Genomic DNA, 27,029 nt, shown 5'->3' on the forward strand with positions numbered 1-27,029 from the left:
TGCTTTGCTGAGAAGCTCCAGAGATTTTGCAAGCTCAGGAGAATACTCCTGTAACTGGTTCATCTAGTCTGGCTCCACGCCCATGGTTGTACAAGGTGTTACCTTTATATAACTGCGCTGATATTGACCTCTTAACAAGGGCTCTATAGCTCAGTGGTTAGAGCACTGGTCTTGTAAACCAGGGGTCATGGGTTCAAATCCCATTAGGGCCTACATTTTACTTTTTAATCCTCAGTGGCCACAAAACAAACATGTGAGACTATCAATTAACACTTGAAGACACTCACAGGTGATCCACAAGACATGGTTTAACAGATTTAACATTGTTGAGTTTGATGTGTAAAATTATCAATATTTTTTTTCTTCAGTTGTTTCTATGTTTTAAAACAAGTCCCGACCTACTTCAGTTGTTTCAGAGAATGCTGCAAAGTCTGTTTTGCTGTGAAGCTCCAGAAATGACTTCTGGATTACAAAACATCACCTGACTTCCCTTCAGCATGGGGTGAATAGACAAAGACTGAAATGTCATTTTTGGGTGAATTTATCCTTTAATGCCAGGGATCGATTCCCCACGAGCAAAACAAGTTATTGCTGCATCCTGGGTTTAGCACTGCCCAAGACAATTGTGATTCATTTAAAGAAATACAAACAAGCCAGAATGAGAACTGGTGCTGTGGATATAGATCTGGCTTTGCTAGAATAACTAAAACTTAATACACAAGCTCCAAACTGAAAAATAGCTCTTAGTTCTAATGCAGAACTTCTTCGTGACAGGGTTTATGTAAATCATGTCATTAGTGTAAAGTGCTTCTTAATTTCCTGCCCTGACACTACATCCCATTTTTGTTTTTTAGGCCACTTACAAGACACCCTTAGGAACATTTTGTCACACAGAGCTGTGAAAAACAGCTGAAAATAGGGGCACAGAGTGTTACGTAAGATATATTATGTGTGTGACCTTGAATAACGGCGTCAAGCATGCTTCGAAACAAGAGCAGGAAGAACAGATGATAGACAGGCAAAAATAAGCTCTTGAATTTAGCTCCCGAGGCCTGGACCATAAGAAATGATACAAGGGACAAAATGACACAGAATCTTATGAACATCTTGACTTCAGCTACAGAGGAAAGTTCAACTGATTCTTGCACTATTTCTGCCCGAGGAGCATTTTATGATTATTAACTGTGGTAAATTAAATGGTGGAGGGTGATTACTCCGTGCACATCAATTGTGAATGCCTATCAGCAATGCTACAGCTCACAGGATATAAGTTATTTTAAACAGCTGACTGGCTGACTTCGTGTGTATGATTCATGTGGTATTTTACTAATGATTCAATTATGTCCCTGCAGGCAAATTCTCTTTTCACTTGACTCAACAGAGAGGTCAGGGTCAGCTGCACAACAGCAGCCCGGAGCTGGTGGGGATTAAACTGGCTGAGAGACACTTCGATACAGCAAGTCAAACCCGGATCGTCTTATTTGAAAGTTCATCCCTCCGTTATCACCAACCTGACGGGCAGCGTGCGGTCTCCTTTGCGGCGGTCCATCTCTCTCTGGGGCACGGGGTACCAGCGGAAGTTGAGCTTCCAGTTGAAGCCGCCGTACGTCATGTCGGATCCTGCCATGTACTCGAAGGTATCATCGCTGATCACGTCGATGATTGGGCACACCACTGTTCTCCTACAGCAACGCGCACACACACACACACACATCTGTCAGACTGCTGTTTATAACCTCAGGTGGTCATCAATCATGACAAAGTGCGCATCTGCGAGGTGCCGCACCTCCAGAACCACATGCATTTAAACAATGGACCATGCTGTGACTTCCCATCAGCCATCACTCATCACACCTTTGTAAAGCCTCTGTGTGTTTGGTGTGTGCGTGTGAGTAGCTGCTTGCAAAAAGCAGTTAACAGAGAATGAGTAATTAAACAGCAAATAAACACAAGGGCAAGGGCAAGGCCCCTGCAGACTCAACAATGCTTAATTGATTTTTTTATGCTTGTCATTGGTGTGTCGACTTTTTTTTTTTTTACGTGCGTGTGTCTTACTTGTCTTGCTTGATGCGGGCGAGCAGCGGCTCCAGCCACCCAGTTGTGCATTCGCAATGCGCATCCAGAAAGGTGATGACCTAGAAACATGGAAAAGGGATCCTTAGACAAACCAGCCAGTGCACACACCATACAGAGGTCACTGGGTAGCGGGGTGTCACGCACCTGGCCAGTAGAGAGGGATGCTCCCTTAAGGCGAGCGCGGATGAGTCCCGACCGCTGCTCCATCCTCACCACTCGGACAGGGACTTCCAGCCTTCTGACGTACTGCTCCAGTGGCCGCTTCAGGAAATCTTAAACGTAGGAATAAACACATAGAAAAGAGTTAATATACACACAAGACAGACAAAAACACACACAAGCGACTCCTCCAACATTCTGTAGCAATGGAGATCAAAAAGTTAAGTGTGTTTGTGTTTTTTGCTTGTGTGAATGTGGCTGAGCATGCCTGCCGACTTCTCTGCCACCTGCAGATAGCTCCCCTTCCTTCATTCACCCCAAACACACACACACCCTGTGACGTGCAACATCCAACCTGAGGTCCCATAGGGTGAAATGGTGCGGTGTGGTGGCGGATGGGGGGGATTGAGGGTAATAACAGAGTGTAATCCCTGCGGCTGGCGAATTAAAGACCTAATCTCTCCCAAACAGGGATTAGCAGCATTGCACAGGGTGGAGTGGCACACACACACAGCCCATATATGCTGACTGGCTGTTGGGCATCAGTGCAGACACACTCACACACACACATAGATGAACTCTGCAAAATCATACAGTAGCTCTAAAAAAAATAGGCTAAGCCTCAAACAAGAGGCACAAGCACTGAAGGAATTATCTGCAATGTGTGTGTGTGTGGATATACCTCGCTCGCTGGCATCGTCCACCAGCACAATCTCCTCCAGCAGTGTGTGTGGAGAGCGGTCGATGACGGAGTGGACGGTTCGCAGCAGCGTGCTCCATGCCTCATTGTGAAATACAATCACCACGCTAGTACGAGGAAGGTTATCTGGGTATAACTTGTTCTTGCACCTACGAAGACAAAAAACCAAAACAATCAGAATGTGGCTTTGAACGCGGAACGATGGAAAGATACTTAATGAGGATGTGGATATGAAGCAAATTTCAAATTGTTAAGATGCTGAACAGACAACACATTGTCAAGGCACAAGAAGTGTAAGTGTGTGAATTGCATTGGAAATCCAACACAAACATGGTTACACAAAGACATGCGCAATAAGTGAAGTTGTAGGCTTTGAACACAGATAAAACTGAGCTGACAGAGACAGAGCGAGAGAAGAGAAAAACACTCTAGTAGAGACATCACAATGCAGCCTCTGTCTGATTGTAAGAGACTGTTACTGAGAGAGAGCTGCAGCTAAAGTGAGTCTACACAAGAGAGAGATGAACAAGAGGGAAATAGCTGCGGCTTAAACATCAACTAAACCACATTAGTCAGTCGTGGAGTCGCTGCATTAATCAACTCATCATTTATGGCTCTGTGAAAAAATAACATTTTTATCGACTTCAAATAAAGAAAAAACACTGAGGGTGAATAATGAGCGAGCATCCAAGCATGTATCCTCAAATTTAGATGGAGAAAGACACACACAGAAACAGCGGGTCAGCATGATGACAGTTGATTAGTGATGCTAATTAGAGTGTGAGTCATTATCATAGCAGTGTGGAGCACACACATCAAAACCCACTTATTGAGACACAGAGGAGAGCGGGCATGAGTGGAGATGGATATTATTGAAGTGGAGACGGTCACAGGCTTATTGAGATAATCCCCTGAGAAATATTATCTTAAATGATCACACTGGTGGGTTTGCTTTGTTTAAGCAATTAAGTATAAAGTTTGTGTAGTTTTAATTACACTTGAGATCTTTCCAAAGAATAGTTAATGTTTTAAGGGCGGTTTTATTTGATTTCAATATGACAATGAGCCTCTTAGCCTGTCGAACACAGTGAACCTTTACTTTGCACCAGTTGCTTCTGTCATTGTCTTGTGCCAACTGCCTACCCATTCCCAAGTGAATTTTCAGAAAATCTACTGCAGTATTTTTTTTTTTATATTCATCACTTTTATTATAGGCTACATCATATACTGTAACAGGATATTGTGTTCATATATTTTTCATGTCTAGCTCATAAAAACGTTTATTACCTTGGCTGACAAAATCAGTTTGGGGTTGAAAGAAGAAATTTGTGGGTTCCCACAAAAGCTTGATTGATGGCATTTTAGGCACTTTTATTTCAGTGTTACTGTAAACAGACTACAATAGATGGTGGTTCTGCTAACAGTGGCACCTCAGCATCTTAGAAAAATGGATATTAATGACAACAAAAGAAACAAGAAGAAAAAAGGTTCTTCAAAGATGAGATGAATAAAGAGAATCCAACACTCAACAAGAGTGGTTGTATATGGAAAAAATGTTTTTCATACTTTACTTGTGATCGTCCAAGAGGACATCAGTAAAGACACTGAAAGTAAATCTTCCAACATTGTTCCACAATGTCGTTGTGGTTATAGTTGTGGTGTGGAAAGCCCTTTACACAGCAATATTCATGTATAAAATACATCTTTGGATAACTGCATGTGTTACAGACAAGTACATGGCCATTTGTAAAGTCTTTAACGAGGTTTGTCACATTATATCTACGGTTTCTTAAGGCGTACAAGTCTTGATAATTATCTCATCAACCAAAATTAACAGATATATTTCCAGGAAACTGTTTTTAAACCTTTCTCTAATCAGTGGGAAAAATACACATATTACAGATGGACTGATTTGCACAACAGATGGCAGAAAATATGGACTCGTTCAATTCCAAATGAATGTTAAATGTTGCTCTCCAATTAAAAAAAAGACCAAAACAAATTAGGCAGACATCAGTGTAATTGGAGAACATGATTTAGAATCAACTGTCATCGATTGACGACAAATCTGAAACCAGCTTGTGAAGTCCTTCCTCTGACAGACTCAACTCTCAATACAAAACACAACCGAATATGATTTCTCTTCCTCAATCTTCAAAACTCCCTCCCCTCCTTGTGCTTCCTCTCTCTCTCGCTCTCTCTCTGACAGAAGGAATGTAACAGCAACAGAGGAGAGGAGGTCAACAATACACTCCATCCTGCAGCTGCCTCTGGAGCACGTTAAATAACACACACACGCACACACACGCGCGCGCACACACAGTGATTCTCAGTCTGTGTGCATGCTCACACTCTCTGCAAGGAAGGGAGGTCGATGAGCACACAAGATGATTCACTGTAAAAACAGAGACACCCTTTGAGTCCTTTAACTGTTACACACGTCAGTTCATTATTTCTCTCTTCATAAACATAACAACCAACACTTTCCACTTTTCAAGAACAGGACCTCTGTGTGACCACAAAACCAACATGTGTTGACACATGTGTGTCACATGATTTCAAAAACTAAGGAGTGGTTGCTCTGAGTCCTCTGTGTGTGTATCCAAACAGTCAGGGTGCTGGAGCAACGTTTGGCAACAGCAAAGCGGGGTAATGAGTTACAGGCTGTTTCTCCAGCCAGTGGATTGTAGGGATAGTTGGGATGGGCGGGCAGACTGGTTCTGATTAAGCAGCGTCAGTCTTGCAGCATAAACACACACATACATCTATGTATGTATTCTCATAAAAACATTGCAGTCAGGATCTTTAAAAAAAAAGGAGAAAATGTCAAGTTTTCTGAAAGGTGTGGTCATGGAAAGTGTTTTCATATACTGCAGATCCACCCAATTACATATGCACACACACACACACACACACACACACACACACACACACACACACACACACACACACACACACACACACACACACACACACACACACACACACACACACAGGCTTGACTGTAATGTCAGAATGACCTGTCTTTCATTTTGTCTGTACTCAATAACTGCACTGCTGAAAAATAAAAATAAACCATCAGTGTCTTTCTGCTTCAAAGTTTCAGCTAATGACGACCTGCTTGTCTATGATGAATTCATTCAGTTTCCCTACACCTGCCTTTCTACACACACACACACACACACACACACAAATAAACACAAACGTACGCATGCCTTCACACACAGACACGTTGCCCTGCTCGATATTGACTCTGTCTTATCTCCTAATTGGAAAAGCAGATAGACGGAGAGAAGGCTGAGTGAAAACACACCTAGTAATCAACTCTCGCTCAAAGACTAAAACCCATTTCACGGATCAATGTCCTCTTTCTTTCTTGCCCGTCTAGTGTGCATGTGCCCCTGTCTGTCAGTCTTGTGACTGTCAGTCAGTCTTTCTGTCTATCGTTCTGAAAACCTTCATTACTGATCTATGCATGTTCCTCTGGTGAAGTGCAGAAAAGGGGTGAGGAGTGGGGGCTGGTTTCCACCTGCTTAAACTAACCTTGACATTTCTTCCGAGCTGCTGGGCGGATGCACGCCTGTCTGCTGTTCTGACTGCCTGTCTGAAGACTGAGCGACCTGCAGCCACTGGCACTGACAGACACTTAGGTAACACTAAACGACTCATTATAGAGAAGGACTCGGGAATCACAACCTAGTATTACTGAAGTAAACAAAAGCGGCGTCTTTTTTCGCTAATCATTATCCTTGAAACTGACTAGTGTTTATTTCTGTTTGGTTTTCTTGACATTTTAGTAACTACAAGGAAGTGAGCTTAAAGTGTGGTACGCCAGAGCTGAAGGTGCTGTTACCTTCAAGGTATCAGGAAATTGTATCATTATTTCCCTAATGTGATGTATTTCCTGCTGAAACAGGAGAGTGAGGGAACAGTCATCAGGGTGAGCCAAAGGGCTATTAGACATGGATTAGAAATGAATCTTACTTTATTGCTTGGACCTTTTAGTAACACATGCCGGTGCAGCATGAGGTCACCACATAAAATCTCTGGCAAGCTATGTCCCACTTCCATACTCTATGATACTTCTTGGGGGTGGCTCAGGTGGTCGAGTGGTTGCCAACTAATCGGAGGGTCGGTGGTTCGATACCTGGCTCCTGCAGTCTACATGCCGATGCTGTGCCATTGGTGTATGAATGGCTAAATGTGGCATGTAATGGAAAGTGCTGTGAGCGTCTTGGACTCTTAGTCTAGTAAAGCACAATATAAACGCCGTCCACTAACCTAAGCAGGTTTTAATAAAGATACTCAAAAGACACTGTGGAAGGTTACTATCACATGTGTAGTTTGGTTCATTGGGTCCAGACCACAGGGGAAAAAAAACATCATTGGATTTTAGTTCTGGTACAGTTTGTGTTCACGCTGGTTTCTTAAAAACAAACCAAGAGCTGTGAGCTTGTACAGACTGATAGGAAACTGATTCAAAGGACAGTTTTAGCCACTGTCATCCTGCGTCATCAGAGCTATCATTGAGTCATTAGGGGAAATCAAAATCCAGCAAGTAGAAGCAAGTCATGCTCTACTTTAATACTTCTCTATATGTTAATTTAGCTCCCCTGGTTTTAGTAAAGGATAAAAAAAAAACCATGTCAACAACAACACTTCCGTTTTTTTCACAATAAGAACCCCCACTTCCTCCCAATACATGATAATATGTAAACTCTCATACAGGGAGTTTATTGTAGCCGCATCAGACAGTTTGTTATACAGAACAATCGATTGGATCTGTCTACTGTTGATCACGGGCTCATTTTAACCAACAGCAGTAGGAGAGCGCTACCAGTGGCAGTTAGCCTGTTGGTCAATCAAACTCCAGTCAAGAGAAGAGTGAACACATCTTTTTTCCATCAAGAAAAGCCTTCAGTGTCTTCTTTTCTTCTTCTTCCAATAATCCCAAGTTATATCATAACTGAGACTATAGCAGTATCTACACTAACCTCTTTTCACTATTCTTGCTGACCGTCACACCTAGACCACGCCTACAGCTGCCAGTAGTTCCTCATAGCACGCTGATCGTTCCAAACCATTGTGGTTTGTATTGCTTGAAGCCTTAACAATCAATAATCGGTTGAAAATATAGGACATTGGCCCTTTTTCCATTGGAGAGATGTTTTAACGACTGACATGATCTATGTGCTATACTTGGATGATAAACTAAATAATAATGACCACATTACATTAAAACAGTTCATGTCTGTTGCTATTCAACAACTGGCCCAACAACATCAATTATCAATTTGTATAGAACGTCTTGTATTTTGTAAACAACAAATTACTTTTTTAATTTAATTTTAATTAAATACATTTTCATTTAATTTTTGAAATTCTGTTTGAACCCATCTCTGATTGTTGGTGAATACATTTTGAACGCTTAAATCCGTAATGGCGATAAATCGATCTAATGATTAATTCTGCCACAGAACACACAGACACATCAAACAAACATCAGATCATGAGATCTGAGATCATGTGTAGTAGCCATCATCAATGTCCTCACAGTCCAGGCAGACATTTAAAGTGCATGTAAACAATTATCATAAAAAATGTCATAAAAAATTAATTGTATACTGTACTGCACATCCCCTATATTTATTTCCCATCCTCTGGCTCATTTATTTTCCTTGATTCCATTCGATCACAGTTTCACTGAGTTATTGCCATGGGAATAAAGGGAATAAGTGATCATAGGTACCCTTCCTGAAAGGTTAACAATCATAAGATGGTATGATAATAGTTTAGCTTTTGAAGTGATGACAAAATCCCATATCTACTTACATAACATCCTGTTGCTGGTCTGTTTCCTTTCAGATAATAAACAAACAACACCAGAGTTTGTGGTTTGCGGTCTCAGTGTATTTGTTTAGTTTAACTGACAGCTTTCACGCCAGCCTAAACAAATTGAATTTGTTTTAACCACGAGAAAAAAAAGAACAGGTACGACTTCTGAGTGCCCATGGATCATACAGTATTGTCCCAAAACACATTGCACAAGGGAGGTGGTAGGGCTGCTCACAGCTGGAAAAAAACCTAATTAATTATGGATGATAGTAAAATAGCTTTGTGAACATCCTAAAAAACAAAAAAACTACAACTAATAAATCTTTGGGAAACGTTCTGCTGTCTGCCTGTGCACTGGTATTTCAAAATTACAGCTTGACTGATGAATGTATTGTATCATCTTAACATATAATTGATATACTAACTTCAGGAAAGTTTACAAAGACAGTATTTTATACATACTGTGTATAAGCGGAATGGAATTGGGATGCTGTTTTTCAGGAAGCTGACCAGCAGTGTGGACTGACCCAACGGTGTATGCTTATTAACACACCTCAGGAACAGCACACATCACCAATCAGATTCAACCAAATTACAGTTAAAACAGTTTAAACTAAATGATATCACCTATTGGCAGATTGAACAAAAGCACTGAGTAAAATGCAGATCTGGCTCTAAATCAGCAGCAGATTATTTGAGCATGTTGACTGATCAACAAATTAAAGGAACCCTGCCAAATTACAGACCAAGCGAGCATTTCCTTGCTAAAAAGAGGAGACGCAGGAAAACCTGGTTCCCTGCAGAGCAAAAACTGTGTTGTCATTGCACCGTAATTGAACCTGTACTGCGCCACCTGCTATTTCACAATGCTAACTCTCAGAGATGGAAAACAAACACCTGAAATCACGAGCAAATCGTCTAATACAACTGGTATCCACACTCCCAGCCTGCCAACTCTTATTGACACGAGGGATAGACCAATTATCAGTCTGGCGATTTATCAGGGCAGATACTCAGCATTTTTCTGATTGTATTGGTGACTTTCGGTCAGATTGCCATTAAAATAAATGTAATTTAAAAATGTGCTACTTTGGCTCAGACAATGGCCCATCCACAACACTATCTGATTTGTAGTATATCACAATTAACAGCCTATAAACAATAAAATAATCTGAATCTGCAGAGTAGCTAGTAACTAATTGTATCAAAGAAATGTAGCAGAGAGGAAGAATAAAGTAGAAAAAAAGGAAATACCTCATAGATTAATTCCATCACTTGTTATTTTTGACACTTCGCCACCACTCGCAGAGCACTGATCATAACACACGACCCCTGCCATCCCTTCAACCCAGGCTTTACCCTCCTTCCCTGAGGCTGGCGATACAGACAACCAATGTTTGTTTTTACCTCCTGAAACAGAGCTACACTTCCTGCAGTGCCTAGTGTGTGAGCAACGGTGGTTGCTCTCAAAGCAGACTGGTGTTGGCGATCAGAGCGGAGGGGAACGTTTAGCAGAGAAGTTTTGCCAGTGGCATTAAATGTATAGTACAGGTTACAGTTTGACAATGAATAAACTGCAGGAACTGCAGCTCCTCAATACACACGGCTATTGGCTCAGGGGTTGAGCCAGCATCTTGTTCTCGGAAGGTCGCTGGTTTGATTCCCCTGGTCTGCATGTCAAAGTGTACTTGGGCAAGATACTGAACCCCAAAACTCCTCCTGATGTGCTGGTCGGCACCTTGCATGGCAGCCACCGCCATCAGTGTATGAATGTATGAATTACTGTAAGTTGCTTTGGACAATAGCGTCTGCTAAGATGCCCTAAATGTTTGAGTACAGCTATTGCTATACCTGCTAATATCCATGCTAATGCTAATCCATGCTAGGATGTTGATCTTGCTAGAATGGCAGTGTGGTTGCAATGGAATGGATTACGTATGACTATTAACCAGACCCACGTTCTCTGTTTTTGAAAGAATGCCGAGTGGTAGACAGGAAGAAACACTGACTGGAGGGGGGCTTTAATGAGTGGATTAAGAGTAAGTGACAGGACATATGATTAGCTGTAGGCAGGCTGCTCACCCTTCCAGGCGGACGTCAGGCAGTGACCGATTGAGAGCGATCATCTCAGAGGCCATGAGGTTGAACTGGTTGATCTTAAACATCTCCTTCATCTTCTCCTGGTTCTCCTTTGGGATCACCACAGGCTTCCCCCCCTCACCAGGCCCGTCCCGCGGCCTGGACAGGGCATCTGCAGCAGATACACATACATACAACACATTCAAGAGGATGCTGCAGAATGTGAGAGTGTGTCCTTGTGACATTAGGGGCAACACACACTCACCATCTCTCCCAGGTAGTCCTCTTTCCTTTTTATCGTCGCACTTGTTGCACTCACTGAAGTAGAGTAGAATGAACATGTCCAGCATCACCCACACCAGAGAGGTGGCCAAAACCACCTTACAGTAGGCGAACCTCCTCATCCTAAAAATGTAATGAGAACAAGAGAGAGAGAGAGAGAAAGGTATGAGTGATGAGTCCTGAGCTGCTTCACACAATCACAGGCCTTTCCAAATCTCTGCAGAGGAGATCACTCTGTATTTCTTCTCATATTTCCCTGACTTTCTCCTCACTCCCTTCAACCTCCACTCTTCCTACAAGTCTCTTCTCAATGCCTCCATTTGTCATCCTGCCTGTCCGTCTGTCTGTCTGTCTGACTATCGGTTCTTATCTTTCGGCTGTTTATCAGAGCCTCTCCAAATGGTCACCTTCACACTCAGAGAGAGCCTCAAAATGAGCTCGGAGGACAGCTGGGTTTCCTTCTAATATCGCTCCACTAGAGTATGAGAGCGTTTGTGAAAGTTTATCAGTTAGGTTGGTGTCTGGCATCATTACAAGTAGTGTGAACACTGACATTTGTGTTTTGGAGAGGATGTTTCACAGTATCTAAGCAAGGCTTTAGCTGCTTTCAAGTTTCAAGTGGTAAACACACATCCTCTGTATCAGAGTTCCCAAACACCCTGCAGTGTACGAGCCAATCTACCCTTACATTTAACATACCAAACCCCTGTGTGCTTGAGTGTAGTCGTATACACACACACACACAAACACACACAGAGCGGAGAGAGAGGAGCTGTGATAGTAATTGCTTTTCTTTGGCAGGCAGCGAGAGACAGACACAGCCACATTAAAATTCCTCTGCTCTCCTTTCCTTCTCTCCTCCAGCACCATCTCTCCTCTCTTTGGCTGATTCTCTGCCTCAGTGATCCCTCAGGTTGCAGCAGCACAAGCAGAAGGGAGAAAATTAATTTGGCCACGGTGATTTCTTTTGTGCCCCTGGGAGGGGGGGAAAAAAGGTGTTTGTGCATAGCTAGCTTAGCTTAGCTTAGTTTAGCTTTGCTTAGTTGCCGAGGAGGATGGCAAACTGCAGACGAGCATTTCTAAATTCCACCTGATAGGATTCTAGTAGCACAAAGTGCCGGGCACAGCAGAAAACAAGAACGAAAATCTGTCTATTCTCTCAAAGTTTGTCTTTTCTCAGACTTTTGTGCCTGTGAAGCTAAATAGTTACAATGCTGTGACGATGTAGCAGTTTGAGCACTTCTACTACATTAAAGTTATGTGCTGTGTATATTGTAATCTCAAATATATTGAAATATTGATACTCATTTTCGCAGTATGGATACACCCGCACCAGCTGCACTTTCTCACTCTTCTCTCTAACAGCGAGACACACACACCACTGCAGTGCCCACATTGACCCACCTCCTCCACCAGTGGATTTAACTTAGATACTGTCGTGCTTAACACACAGTGCATCAGCCTTGTAAAATGTACCTTTTCATAAAAATCTAAAATTGAAAACACTCAACATTGTGTCAATTTTTCTCTGTGCTTTCAAACATGGTGTCAATTATCAATGTTTTTTAAGGTACTTTATCGAAGCTAATAACTCCAGTGATGTATCCCAATGTATAGCAGCATAAAGTCCATACTAATATATATTTTCATGCCGGGCAAAAACAGAACTAGAAGTTCTCTCAGAAAAGGGCAGAAATATCCAACAAAATAACATAATACTGAATGTGGCCCGAACAGAAATGGCCTTTACAATCACGAAGCACTTCAATGAGAGGTGAGAGCTGCAACCGAGCGTCAGTAACAATGAGCACTAGGTCAAGCAATGTGCTACAGTTTGATAAAAACCCAATTACTGCTCTCAGATGCAAAGCTGACCTTGATTGGAGACTTAAATTCCAAAGCTCTCGCTTGTCATGCGATTCACAGACTTTTCTAACCTTTAGAGAGATTTCCTGTCAGGCTGACAAGGTGAAACTGGTGCTGAGAAACCTCCAGTGGCTTAACGCTACGCTCTGATTGTTAGTCGCCAGGAAGAAAATAATTCAATCTAATGAATTACAACTACAGCAACAAGGGTTTTGACAAGGTTAATCAAAGTGCATCATGTCACAGCAGTTTACACTGGCACTCAGTCAGCTACAGATTTAATCAAATTCAAAATTTGTTAAGTCTCTCAGTGGCCTGGCATCTACATGACTCTTCATGTCTGCGGCTATTTTAAAAGCTCTATCAGCATTTAGCTTTTCCTGAGCCTCACCTCTAGAGTTTTCCCTCTCAGACACACTGGAACATGAGATGGTTTAAGTAGGAAATAAGACGTTCAAATGATACATATTACACAGTTATATAAAGTTGACAAAGTTTGTGTTTATCAGCGTTGACACAACTATTAAGTTTATTGCTTTGATTGACTGGCCATTCTTATGATAAGCGACTTATCGTAAGTAATTTCTTAAGCAAAATAAAACACAAAACATTCACAGGTCATCTTATGTGAGAGTGAACTGAATAACTTTGGATTTGGGAGAACAAAATTTAGGACCTCACCTTGGCCAATTTTATATATCAAACAATTGATGGATTTATCAAGAAAAGAGCTGGCAGAATAACTGAGCATGTTTACACATTTTTTGATTTCTTAATCATGAATGTTGTGTTAACATCAAATACACACATTCATTTGCAGTTTCACAAGAATCTCCAATACATTTCTTGAGTGTTACCAGAGCAGCATGTTCGCACCTTTGACTGTTGTCATGGTTCACACACACAGGTGTTACTCTTAGCACTGCATGTGTAAAGACAGAGCACATGGCAGACGACTGAGCACTATAACTAATTCCAAAATTCCTTTCTTTGATATATAATCTGTATTTTTTCTGTAAACCACAGTAAAGTTCGAAGGTATTCTCCTCTGATACACACTCAGGACAGCTGAAAGCCAACATAAAACAAAATAAACATGGTATATAAGTCAATTATATTCCTGTAAGGTAACTGGAAAATTCCCAGATCCTCCCGGATATCCTCAAAGAATTCATCAGATTGCTTGTCTCACTGTTCAGATCACTCCTCTCAAAATTCTTGAAATTCCAGGAGCAGTGGGAAGCCTGAAATTCAGTCCCTGCTCTACAATCACTTCTCTCCTCTCTTTTGCTCTGTACCGGCCTCGCTTGACCTCCATGCAGTAACATGACACGACGTAATATCGCAGCAGAAACTTGGATATACCTCATTTTTTCTCCTTTCCTGGCGCACAGGCAGAGCCTGGCACATAACAGAGCACAAACGCCAACATGGAAGCGCTCTGTCAAAGACACACATATATTCCTGCTCACAAAGTTGTGTCAACATGCTGTCAGAGAGATGTCAACTGGTTTCCCTGAATGCTATGTGATCACAGCGAATGTGAAGCTAGTGCTCAGCAGCACGCCAAGCAGCGGCAGCAGCAGCAGAAGAGAAGATTTATATGCGTGTACATTGAGTAAATGCATGCAAACACGCTTTCTCATCGCCGTCTTCCAGCCATGCCTCTCCACTCACTGTATTTCTAATCAGGCATGGCAGTGGACACCTCAGGTCTCCTCTGTGCTCACGGCAGCCCCGGGCCCAGCCTCATGTGTGTGTGAGTGTGTGTCAGTGTAGTTTATGCTGGGCGCTCAGCTCTTTGAAGTCTCTTTTAAACAGCCTGGCTCCCTATGACATTAAACAGACACACAATTCACCTTCGCTCCATCTCTGCGCTCTCTCCCTTATCCATTAACATATCACGTTACCTCTATCCTTCTTTTATACCTCCATCCTGGGCATTTTGCTCTTTTTTTCTCTCCCTCTGCCACCCAACCCCCACTCTCCCGTGCGTCTCTTAGTGATGTCGTCTCCTTTCAAGAGCGGTTGCCATCACTACTTCCCGACAAGAACACAATTTCCCCCTTCACATCCTTCTCTGTGTCTCTCTTCATATCCCCTCCTCTTCTCTTCTCCTCAGGCTTAATCCCCCTTTAGAGATTGCACAACCAGTGTTTCTCACAACCACTTGGAGACAAACTCTGAAGCGAGAGGATCCAGAGTTTTGCTCGCTTTGCAATTTATGCCTGGGAGCGAAGAGCATCCCTTCTGGGGATTTTAAGTTTATATGTGTAAAAGAAAATTAAGAGGGAGGGCGGAAGATCGTATATATGAGGGAGTGGCAATGAGAGAGGGGGGTTTGTGTGTTACAAATCAGCGCAAAGTTTATGCTGTTAAGTTGTATAATAAACTACAAACAGAGTTTATTTGTTTGCTCTCTGTACAGTTACTCTAACCACTTTCTCTGTCATAAACAAGTGTGTTAAAATACTGCTGTCTGAAGCATTTTCCATGAGAAAGCCAGAGATGCTGCTCAAGTGTGCGAGCTGTCCTTGGGTCATGTGCGCTCGATAAGCTCAACAGTTTCCAAGACAACGCTGATGGCCGCGGTGATTTTCTGAACAGTCGTAATGCCTCTCAACTGGAGCAGAACAAGGCACAGGCTAATATTAGTGAAGTGAAACAGAACAAGGCGGCCTGAAGCGCAGTCTCTATTCCCCTCTGTGGAGTAGCCGAAGTACATAGCCGCTGCTGGCAAAAAGGCTGGGGTCATTTCATTTCCAGGTCGTAACCTTGACTGCAGAACACAGACTTGCCCTGTAAAAAGAAGGAGAGCAAGGCAAGGACTGGGACAGAGAGAGAGTGAGAGTATAGACAGAGTATATGTGTCTGAGGATATTTCCATAGGATGAGTGAGTTTTAGTATACATGCAATTACAGGGTTTGCCTCAGTGTTTCATAGTGGGTCACTTGGGTTCAACTTCACTAACATCATAAAATTTACTACACGTTTATGAAATAGAACATTAACCTTTAGTGAAAGAGAGCGGAGGCATCGTCCACAAACCCTGATTTATGCATGTCACATTTTTTCATACGACTTATTTATACTTACTTATTTATAATTTGAATCATCAGAGACCCCTGACATGAAATCTAATTTTGACATTTTTTTAAGCTACATCATTATAGGTAGAGCAACACATGACAGCAGCAACGCAGACTATAAACTTTTACAAACCTTCTCTTGTCCTGTAATGACCCAACTACAAAACCGAAATAAAAAAGAAATGGACGGAAACAGTGAGAGCAACAAAGGGCACAAGCAGTATAACTCAATTATGTCTGCTGCTCGAATGCTCTCTGCTCCGGACCTGAATGTTACAGAAGTCGGCTTAACTACTTTTGAACCAGACATTAGCTCAACCTCTTCCACCTTATGGCAAACTGGCATCCAGTACAACTGAATCTTTGGCTGACTGTCAGCAGGCACGCAAGGAAATCTGATAGTTTCACAAAACAGATGATGAACACAGGCATTAAAACATGCAACTCATGGGGGCTGTTACTCTGCAGGTGCAGTGGCCTGTACTGTAACTTGGCAAGGCATTGAATTGGATATTGCTATTGCTTTGTAGGTGAGGTTTAAAGACATTTATCTTGAGTTGATTGTTCTGCCAAAGTCCTTGCTCCAGGGTTAAGGTTCCTATTTGTAAGAAAAGTGTATTTTTTTGAGTCTCCCAATGCTTTTCTTACAAATAGGACCTTTAAGAATGAACTTTCATACAGAGTACTACTTTAATATTTAATAAGCTTTATTTCTAAACAGTTTATACATTTAACTGACCCTAATAAAAGTGCATACATTAGTGTAAATTAAGATAATATTAGTCACTAGATAGTCATTATTCAAAGTGTTCATATAGGGCTGCACAATATATCGTTTTAGAGTCAACATCGCAATGTTTGCACTTGCAATAGTCACATCACAGGATGTTCAACGTCATGTAGGGCAGCCTTGGCCATTTTACAATATGAGTTATGACATAGTCAAGGCATTTAAGGCAAGCTGCTAGACTACATAATATCGGGCAGCCCTAATTTTATACTTAAAAAAAAAAAATCCATTTGAGAGAACAACTCCATTCGCGATTGATTGTGTAGTGAACAATATGCCCTGCTCACAATTACACGTGCTTTGCAGAGTGAGAGAGAGAGAGGCTCTCTGGTATTACATCCCTCCGGTACAAGCACTGATTGTGACTTGTAAGTGCACCTAGTTGTTGCCATGTTGTTTGGTGCACCTTAGTTTTAATCGGCTACATAATTTACAACAAGCTTCTGCTGTTATGACAACAGAATCACAGGTTGAAAAATAAAACCAAAACCTGAGGTGTGCTTTTTTGGCGACCATATAAAAAGACACTTCTGACGAAGGGAGCAGATAACATTGTTGGGAAACACAAAGGTGAGGCAAGTCTGTGTCTGTAGATTCTGGTAGACAATTAATGCAACACTACGTAATGTAAGAAAACTCTTAAAGCGATTCCAAAGAACACGGCTATTCTGTGGGAAACACTGCACTTATATATTTTAACACACAAAACTAATAAAGTCCAGTATTGATCAGACTTTAAACACGAGCACTCTTTTAAAAGTTCACAAACTCAGTGTAAAGAAGGCCAAGAGTAAAACAAAGAGAACTGCCCATGGCAGCGTAAAAGTCCCAGCTGAAATTGATTACCAATGCAAAACTTGGCAGAGGCGCAAAGTGGAATTAAACACTTCAATCTCCAATCACTCCGGCATTTTCGGCCAAAATCAATATACATTATTGTCACGGCGGGTGTTCCCTTGGCGACTGGAGAGAGTGCAACGGCTTGGCTATACAGTACCAGCAAACCACAGACACACAGGCAGGCACACAGGGCATGTATAAAAATAAACCAGTTACAACAGGCATAAGAACACACAAACCACAGCATCATGGTTCTTGGTCTGTGTGACGCCAGTGTGCTGTAATTGTTCTTTTAACAACTCATCATCCGACATTTTCTCTCCATTCATATTTATTTCTGTTTCTAACAGAGCAAAGGTACAGAGTGGCAGCTGTGATGGCACTTTTGGATGACACAGTTGAAGACAAACGACAATACGACTATTTACGAAATTAACACACCACCAACACAGACTGTGTCTTAATTGGTGTTAACAGATTCACAAACACGCACACACACACACACAAACAGCCTGATCAAATCACAATATTTAGAGTCTGAGCTGTTTGAGCGGGCAGGTTTGTGTCTTCTGTAAGTCAGCTGCTCTCAGCCCTGATACTCCTGCTACTACTCATGCCAACCAGGCATGCCAGAGCCTCATAGATGCTCTGGTATCACAGCAGGGTTTCCCTGCCTACAAACTACTTTAACATTGAACCTTGACTTTTCTCTGAAAATAAAAAAGCGTCAAAAATGTGAAAGACATTCGACTGTGCTTTTACTCTCCAGACAGAAATGTGTTCCAATGAAACCATATTGTTCTAAATCCAAATCTTATTTCAGTGCCATGGTAAAATAAGAGCAATGTTCCTGAATCTGAATCTGAAGTATCTATAAAATCAGAGATAACATTATTTTACACAAATATTTGTTCTTTCTGAATTGTTAAATATTTATACTGGGAAACCTTGGAGGAGAGAAAAGAGAGAACAAACTTTTGTTTTCCATTTCTTAAAAGTCTTAGCGTGATATTTTTGCATGTCTAAGTCCCACAAATCATTTATTATTCACATAATGGCCCAATATTTTCCAAAACATGCTAAATATTTGAAATGGGTTTTCTTTTTTCGACCTCCCAGGCAGCTGTTGGTTAAGATTAATTTTGATACAGCACAACAAATCAACTGGCAGGGACTTGAAACTTGACTGAACACTGTAATCCTTTACAGTATACATCATGTTATGATGCTTTGTACAAAGTTATGCATGACGTTCAAACACTTGAATTCAGGGAACCACACACTAATCAAACATGATCAATGCTATAAGGCTAATGTGGTTTTGACAGCTCTTCCAATTGAAAGTCTCAGCAGGCAAGTATTGTACATTCTGTTGTTAATACGCATCATTATAATATAATAAATCACAATAGAACAACGCCTTTATTCGTCAATATGCCAACGATAAACCACCAACGGGTTTCATGGAAAATCTGTCTCAGTACAAACACTTCAAAGTAAACAACACTAAAGAATTACAAAGCATGTTTTGCATTGGTGGTACTTTGGAAATGTAACGCCTAATCAATTTTGATGTCACCTACTTCGACCAATGAGCTACACAAAACCTTGCTTTCTCTTGAACACGCTGTCTTCCTGTTTGGGTGGTCTGAACAGTAGCCATAGTCCATACTATAGTATTTGTTGTATACACTTCAGAGAACATTCAACCCTGTCTCCATACACTAAAATAACCACTCCAGCAATGCACCTACTGTAAGACGTAAAAGAACGTGCCTCAATAGCACAACTCAACAACTGGGCTCAGTTTTTAAGACACAGGGTCATCTGCAATGCATCGGAGACACAAATCAGAGCCGTCCCTGTCCACGGATCTGCACTAAAAGTTAATGGGATCTATTCTGGGCTGAGACCCACCCTCCATCCAAGTTTGGTGGAAATCTGTTCAGTAAAGTTTCAGTCAACCAACCAATAGACAGGAGTGAAAACATAGCTTACCAACCAATCTCCAATGCAATTAACCTTTGGGAACATCTAAATCCTAATACACTTTGAATATCTTCAATAGATTAAATACACTTATAAACAAATACAACGTAAACACAAATCAGCTGTTCTTAAAGGGAGCTGTTCAAGAACATGATCACTAAGTAAATCCCAGCATAATAACACATGAAACACAGCATCCAGAATTCAGAGATGGTTTGAAAATATGTATAAACAATAACAAAAGCACTGTTGGCATGAGGGCACCATCAAAATAATACTACAGACTGTCAGATCCATTTCATAAGGCTCAACCATTCGCACACTCACCTCTCCAAGTAACTAAAGGGGTCTCTGGTCAGATGTGCAGGGTGCTCCACCAGCAGAGAGGGCGGAGCGTCAGAGATCCCACGTCCTCGTTCGGTCGTCACTCAAACATGCTCCTTGAAGAAGAGAGAAAGACACAGAATAAAAATTTTGTTTTGCTACAGATGTGAAAAAGCAGCATGGATGCTAACCTTTTTTTTTCACACTCTCGTCCGATCTTGGATCTATGTGTCTAAGTCAGGAAATACTTTAAAGGTGTATTCATTTCATTCATCTCTAACATTTCAGCGATAGTAATTCGGTTTGGGACTGTGTTTTTTTTTTTTCAAAATGTCTCAGCAAATAGATATAGAGTGTTCTGATCGCACCTTGGGGACGCAAAAAACACAAAGTAACCACAGGAAGACCCAAGAGAAGCTGTTACTCACCGGCCTCAAACATACTTCCTGGCTATACACGCACAATAATAACTCTCTCACTTAATCACGCTGTCAGAGTCACATGTCACCAGGCATGTTTCCAGTTGTCAGTCATTCACACACGTCAATGTAGCTCTGCATCTCTTTGTACTTTGTTAGAAATCCATCATCCTCCATCCTCCCTCCTTCCGCACCCACCCAAAGGTCAAACATAACCAAAGACTCTCTGCCAGCCTTGGAGCGGGATAAAAAGAGAGACAGAGGGATGGAGGGGTGGAGGGATATAGGGATGGACAACTGATGGATTCTCAGAACTGCTCATTTTTACTGGATTAATCTGCTATTTTTGAAAAATCCGCAGAGAATGAAGATGAGAGTGAATATGACTCAGTTTGGGTGTATGTGTATGTGCGTGCGTGCTTCTGTGTGTCCTTCAATCTGGTCCTTGGCCTACTTTAAAGCCAAGTCATCATTCTGGTCCACTGGGGCTTCGGATTGCCAGCCTGTGTATGCATGTGTATATTAAGAGTTTGTATTACAAGAAGAGCCACACCATAAATCTTTTCCTGCCTGCCAGCCCACACACTCCTGCATTAGAGTGAGGAGGCTGTACTGCAGTGCAGGTATGCTTCAGGATGTGAAGGTTCGTGGCCACCAAAGGTGTCTCTCTGGGGTGAGTCATCTTCTCTCATCGCCTCCCTACTTCTTTTCCTCTCTCTCCCTCTCTCTCTTTGTCTTACTCAAAGATGTCACGAGCCGTCTCTCTTTCTATCCCCCTTTTCTCTCCTATTATCTTATACACACCTCCACAAAGTTTGAGTGGAATGTAATCCATCTGCAAATTGGAAGCAGGACAAGCAAGAGCTTCTATAAATACTCACCAGATTCCCCTGACAATCACAAAATAAACCTAGAGAACCACACACAACACTGCGGTGAAAATAGCAACCCATCTCTGTCTCCGTCTGCAGAGCAAACCTTTCTCTCCTTCTCATTCTGGTTTCAGCCCGTCTCATGCCGTAGTGACTGCATGAGTGCGATATGTTGATGAGAAAAAGAGCCAAGAGAGGAGAAATTGAAATTCATTGAGGCAGGAATGAAAAAGAAAACCTTGTATCACATGGTTTTGCAATACTGTACATAATCATGATGTTAATGACATACTGTATACTCCGTGTCTGTGTGTTTTACTGGGCTCCTCTTTAGCAGTGCAACAAAGTTCAGAGGTCTTCCACATATGCAGATACCTCTAGGATTGCAACAGTGTGAGATTTTAATACTACGATAACAATCTCAGAAAATATCACAGTGTCATGGGGTCATAGTGTAAGGCATTGCAAAATTATTATTATTTCCAGTTAAACATGGCCTGTGATACTCTTGTCATCTTTTGTTGCCTTTCCTCTACTCCCTATTTAGCATGGATTCAGTGTTTCGTGTGTGCATGGGGTGTTGCAGGCCCCTCACGGCTTTCCTTTCCCACACCACTTGAGACGTGACGTGTGCGACATGGAAGCAGGTCAAAGGGAGACCTGGAAGGAGGTGGAAGGGGGGTGCAGATGGCATAGGAGAGTTGCAACGGGTTTTTAGATTTTCACAGTTCTACTATAATTATGAAATTATTATTATTATCAGTTGCAATTTCTCTTAAAGGAACAGAAATAGAAGGGTTATTTTTGGTTGAACAATAACATTATTTTTATTACACAATATATCAAACATAAAAATTGAAAACATTTGGATTTGCTTCATTCTCAGACCAAAAACACTAGCCATTTGGTTGGGGGACAAAGAAGTTTCTCTTGCACCGTGGTTGTAATAACAACCGCCTGATTTCAAACACACACAAATTTACTGGCTGTCAACACAAAGAAGCGCACACCTAGCACACCTAGTACATCAATATGTGACGCCTCAGTGGTTAGGCTAACAGATGGACACTTAGTCAGATGTGTAATGCAGAGCAAGTGAGCAGAGATGGACCTGTCCAAACAGTGTGCTGTGCCAGAGGAACATGACATTATGTACTGTATGCCATCACTGCACTGACACAAGCCTCCACAGAGCAGAGACAGAAGTACACTGTGTGTGTTTGTGTTTCCAGGTCAAGAGGACTGGTGTTGTGAGGTGCAGTAACGCACCAGAATCTGTCCTCTGACATGATCTCCCATTCGTACTTTAACAGTGTTCTCTTCAATCCCAAAACACGCATTTTCTGTGGGAATGACTCGATGCAATCTGTTGGATTGACATTTGTGCCGATACTGGTCTTATTGAGCAGATCAGGTATTGACCTGAAATGAGCGATCGACATTAAACATAGTTTTCTGTTCTGCTCCATTCATTTGCTTCAGCATTCATGTGTTGATGTGTTAAAATCTCAAGTCAGGGTACGGTAAGATTTATACTGATGTTTCTGCATTATTGTAAAAATAATCTCATATACTGTCTATCAGACTATAATTAAAACATGCACAAAAAAGAAGACAGTAAAGTAAAGACACTTCTGTACAGTTCTGTACAGTGATAGTGTTATATAGATTTTAAATTTGGGAAGATAAACCACTGGTAAAATATTCAATATTGGCAGATACAGACTTCAGATCTAAGTTGTTTTTGGGACAAAATCAAAAGTTGGATCAGCACATCCCTAATTCTCTGACTCTTACAGTCTCAGCCCTCCAACTATTTTGTACAACTCCTTCTTTACTTCGTTCCAGCTGTGACCAGCTGAGAACCAACACAGAGAATGCAGCACAGCAGCCAAAAGGCTGGGTCCTCATCATCCCACCCTACTCTTGCCTTTATCTCTATCCCTAGAGAACACTCCCTGTTATTAATCCACAAAGTCTGTCTTTTCTCCCACGCAGACCTCTTTCCATTCTGCCTGGGTCAACGTAATTCTGATCGTAAATCCGAAAAACCTGTGACTGAGGCAGCCTAACAAATGCAGAGGTGAAGAGGAGCTTAACGGTGGACTGATGATGAAATCTCTGCTCGCAAACACAAGTTGTCTTTTCAGCAAGCAGAAATCACTTACCACAAACATCATGTGGTTTACAGTTTGTATGCCTGAACCCACCAACACCTTGCCAGCTAAAGTTGGCATGTTTAAAGCTTGAGCGCTCTGAGGTTTCAAAGCAGGACTGGCGCCAAACAAGGTTGAGGGGCTCTGAAATGACCTTTGCTCTGGACAATTTAGAGGCTAGTGTGGTCTGAGCTAAAGCTAACAGACAGTCAAGTCAGTCCTTCACATTTCCCCAAGCTCAGCGTGAACTCACTGTGATCAACCAGCCATGGCGAAGCATTAAACCTACTGTTCCGCTCTCTCTCTCTCTAAAGGCTGCCAGAGAAAGACACAGAGAAAAGAAACTGGGTAAGGCAGGAAGAAAGGTTTCTTTCTCAAAACGGTGATAGCTTGCTTTGAGCATCCGGTGTCTGTCTGTCTGTGTGCGCGCGTGTGTGTGTTTGGTGCCCAGCCAGGGTGGTTTCTACATGTGTTACTCTGTTTGTAGCGTATGTTGTAACAGAGGGAGTCCAAAGATGACATCTTTGGTCTTAGCAACAACAAGCTGTGCTGTGCCTGTGTAGGACTGCAGCTATATACACCAGGTTCAATTTATATCGTGGTAAGAAAATCAACTTTGTAGATTTGTTTATCTATGGTATTGAATTCTACTGTATTATGGTTATTGGAAGTCGATATATTTTAAGTTGATATCAAGTTTCATGTCTGTCAGATAGGCATGGGTCAATATGACAACCTAATGTCACGATTATCCTGGACATAGTAATTATGATTCATGATATCATCCAAATAGTAAAGGTGCACTATGTAGTTTTGGGGGAGAAATTTTGATCAGAAGAGATCTTCACTGACTGATTTTTTTATGCCTCAATAAACTGGATAAACAAACTCTTCCTTTTTTCATTACTTAATACATTTAATGAAGCAACTAACCTTAAAGGACAGCTCAATTTCATACAGTTTTACTTTGTTTATATTTGGCGGACCCTGCCAACTTTCTAGCTTCAAACAGTTTCCTGGGGACCTTTTTTCCTCTGAGAACAGCATGTTTGGTCAGTTTTGGAAAAATGTATATTTTTGAGTTTGTATTATTAGTTCATTAAGTTTGAATTTCTTCTCCAAAACTACACAGTGCCTCTTTAAAACTCTTAAATGGCACAAAAAAAATGTACCTTTCATTACATTTTGTTGCGAAACATATATTTTGTTTTTGCATAACACATGAGACACATTCTTTTTGAATGAACATTCTCATTTGTGAAAAACAAATAATTCTTAAATAATGTAATGTATCAATGAAAGATGAATAAATGGAGGGCACCTCACCTCCCTGTTGTTCTTTAGTTGAAATCCATAGTATTTCCACAAATCCGATGTAATGGTTTTTGGTATGGATTTATTTCAGCAGATAATGATAACCGATAATTACCTGCTTCTCGTGGGATGTGAGATAACGGTTAACTTATCATTTTTGCATTTTAACAATTAGTTTATAACCTGTAGTTTATGAATAGCTGAGCGTGAGAAAGGTTGGCAAAGATAGATAGTTTAATATTCCATAGATCTGATAAGAGTTGCTGTTGAAACTCTGAACCTATACGAGACATGTAAGCCTATAGTATGTTGCTTTTGTTCTGCTTTTCCATCATCTTCTTCTTCCGTGTTTATTGGCAGATTACAAACCAGCTGAAAAAGTGGCTATCGCCTACCTTATTAGAGTGTGTAGATGCCGTGCTTGTTAAGTCCATGAAAACAAAAAAACTGATAATATAAATAATTGAAAGAAAATCCTAAACTTAAATATATAATGAATCTCTAGTTTTTTGTGAGAGATACAACAGGTTTAGGATTTTGGAATCACTTATATTCACTATTATCTTGATTCACGACTCTCCTGATATTGGAAATTCACCACGATCAACTTATCCTTAGTGTTTTTATTAGCCATAAAATCTTTTATCCTCCAATCCCGACTGTTAGGACATAATATTTTGTGAAACTAATAGTCAAGCATTTGATCGACCAACATTAATCCTCTCTGTTTTCATTCCTTTCACGGTCATTGTAACTGATAATAATAATAATTGTGTAATAACTGTACAGGATTAGGGTTGAAACAGTATGAGATTTCATGGTATTACAAACTGCAACCCTCCACCTCCTTCTAGGTCTCCCTTTGACCTCCTTCACTGTCAAACACCCCATGTCTCCAGTGGTGTGGGAAAGGAAAGCCGTGAGGGGCCTGCAGCACCCTATGCACGCACAAAACACAGAATCCATGCTAAATAGGGAATAGAGGAAAGGCAACAAAAGATGACAACAACAGTATCACAGGCATCTGTAGCTGTAGCTCACCATTTCTGACAGCTTTCCAGGGGAAGCCCAAGGAGGAAAAACAGGAATGCTAAGAATAGAGCAATGAGAAATAGGTAAGAAGCGGCTGGTTCAACCTCCCTGGACACGCCACTGTGTCACAGTTTTCCTGGATGAAAAGACTCGCACAACAGCCTGCTTTGCTTTCCATAATAAGGACGTGCTCTGGGAGCTGGGGGCCTGTCACTTTCTAGATATACTGTATGTACTCACAGAGGGAGGCAGGGTGGGAAGAGGAAGAAAGAGGGACCCAGAGACCGACAGAAAAGGACAGATGAAAGGAGAGTCGCAGAGAAAGAGGGATCTGTTTCCTGTTTACAGAGAGCAGAGAGCACAAGAAACAGAACAGCAGGCTGCTAGACTACAATACACACACACACACAAGCACACCCTCACACACACTCACTACCTTCCCTCCTCTGTGTCCTGATTGATTACACAGAACAGATTTAGCCCCAAACTTTCCCATCTATCTCCGTGTGTCTTGGTGACTTCTGGGGGCCTGTGATTTGTTCTCAGTTCCATATCCTCCTGCTGTCCCCGCTCTGGCCAGCAGCCGTGTTAACAGGATCAGGCTTACAGTAAGTGCGTGCATGCCCCCCAGCTGCGTGCTCAAACACTCCCGGCAACATTCCCAATCCAGGACAGACTTCCTAGCAATTCTACGCAGCATGCAATCTCCTCCTCTTTGTGGTGTTGGTGGCAAAGAGTGGGTTTAACACATTTTCTGCTCAACAGAAGCGGGGTTTTAGCTGTATACACTGCGATAACATTAATGATCCAAAACTTTATTTTCCATGGGGCACTTAACAAAAAGGAAACTGCTTTTAATGTAACGGCTTCAGTAGGCCCAAAGTTAGGATGACATGATTCATGTCCAGCAGACATCTGGAGACCCCATATAATAAAACCAGTGAGCTGGGAGAGCGTGCTGAGTCACTGCAAGTGTGTATAATATATATATGTATAATAAGTGTGTATACTGTAGTCTGCAGCATCAGCCTTCAACAAAATTCACACAGTTCAAGCAGAGCCATCGAAGGCCAACAAATAAAGGCGTCTATTAGCTGCTGTCATCGGCAGTTATCATGTAGTCCACCTGCTTGTTAGCACGCTCGGTCCTCATTTATCCTATTTAACATTACTGGTTTGCAGTTGAAGTAGTCTGACCAATGAGAC

The 27,029-nt window shown here is 41.6% G+C and overlaps 1 protein-coding gene across 1 annotated transcript in view; it reads right to left on the reverse strand.

Moving 5' to 3' along the window:
- Window positions 1-27,029, reverse strand: part of galnt1 (UDP-N-acetyl-alpha-D-galactosamine:polypeptide N-acetylgalactosaminyltransferase 1) — a 48,759-nt gene that overhangs the window by 9,031 nt on the left and 12,699 nt on the right. The window contains exons 2-8 of the mRNA XM_084358691.1: window positions 20,034-20,146; window positions 11,115-11,254; window positions 10,853-11,021; window positions 2,918-3,084; window positions 2,221-2,348; window positions 2,056-2,135; window positions 1,512-1,682 (exon numbers count right to left, since the gene is read on the reverse strand). Of these exons, the coding sequence (XP_084214817.1) occupies window positions 1,512-1,682; window positions 2,056-2,135; window positions 2,221-2,348; window positions 2,918-3,084; window positions 10,853-11,021; window positions 11,115-11,253 (854 nt within the window). The 5' untranslated portion in view covers window position 11,254; window positions 20,034-20,146. The remainder of the gene's footprint in view (window positions 1-1,511; window positions 1,683-2,055; window positions 2,136-2,220; window positions 2,349-2,917; window positions 3,085-10,852; window positions 11,022-11,114; window positions 11,255-20,033; window positions 20,147-27,029) is intronic.

Source organism: Pagrus pagrus, assembly GCF_965226575.1.
Source record: "Pagrus pagrus genome assembly, chromosome: 7".
Lineage (NCBI taxonomy): Eukaryota > Metazoa > Chordata > Actinopteri > Spariformes > Sparidae > Pagrus > Pagrus pagrus.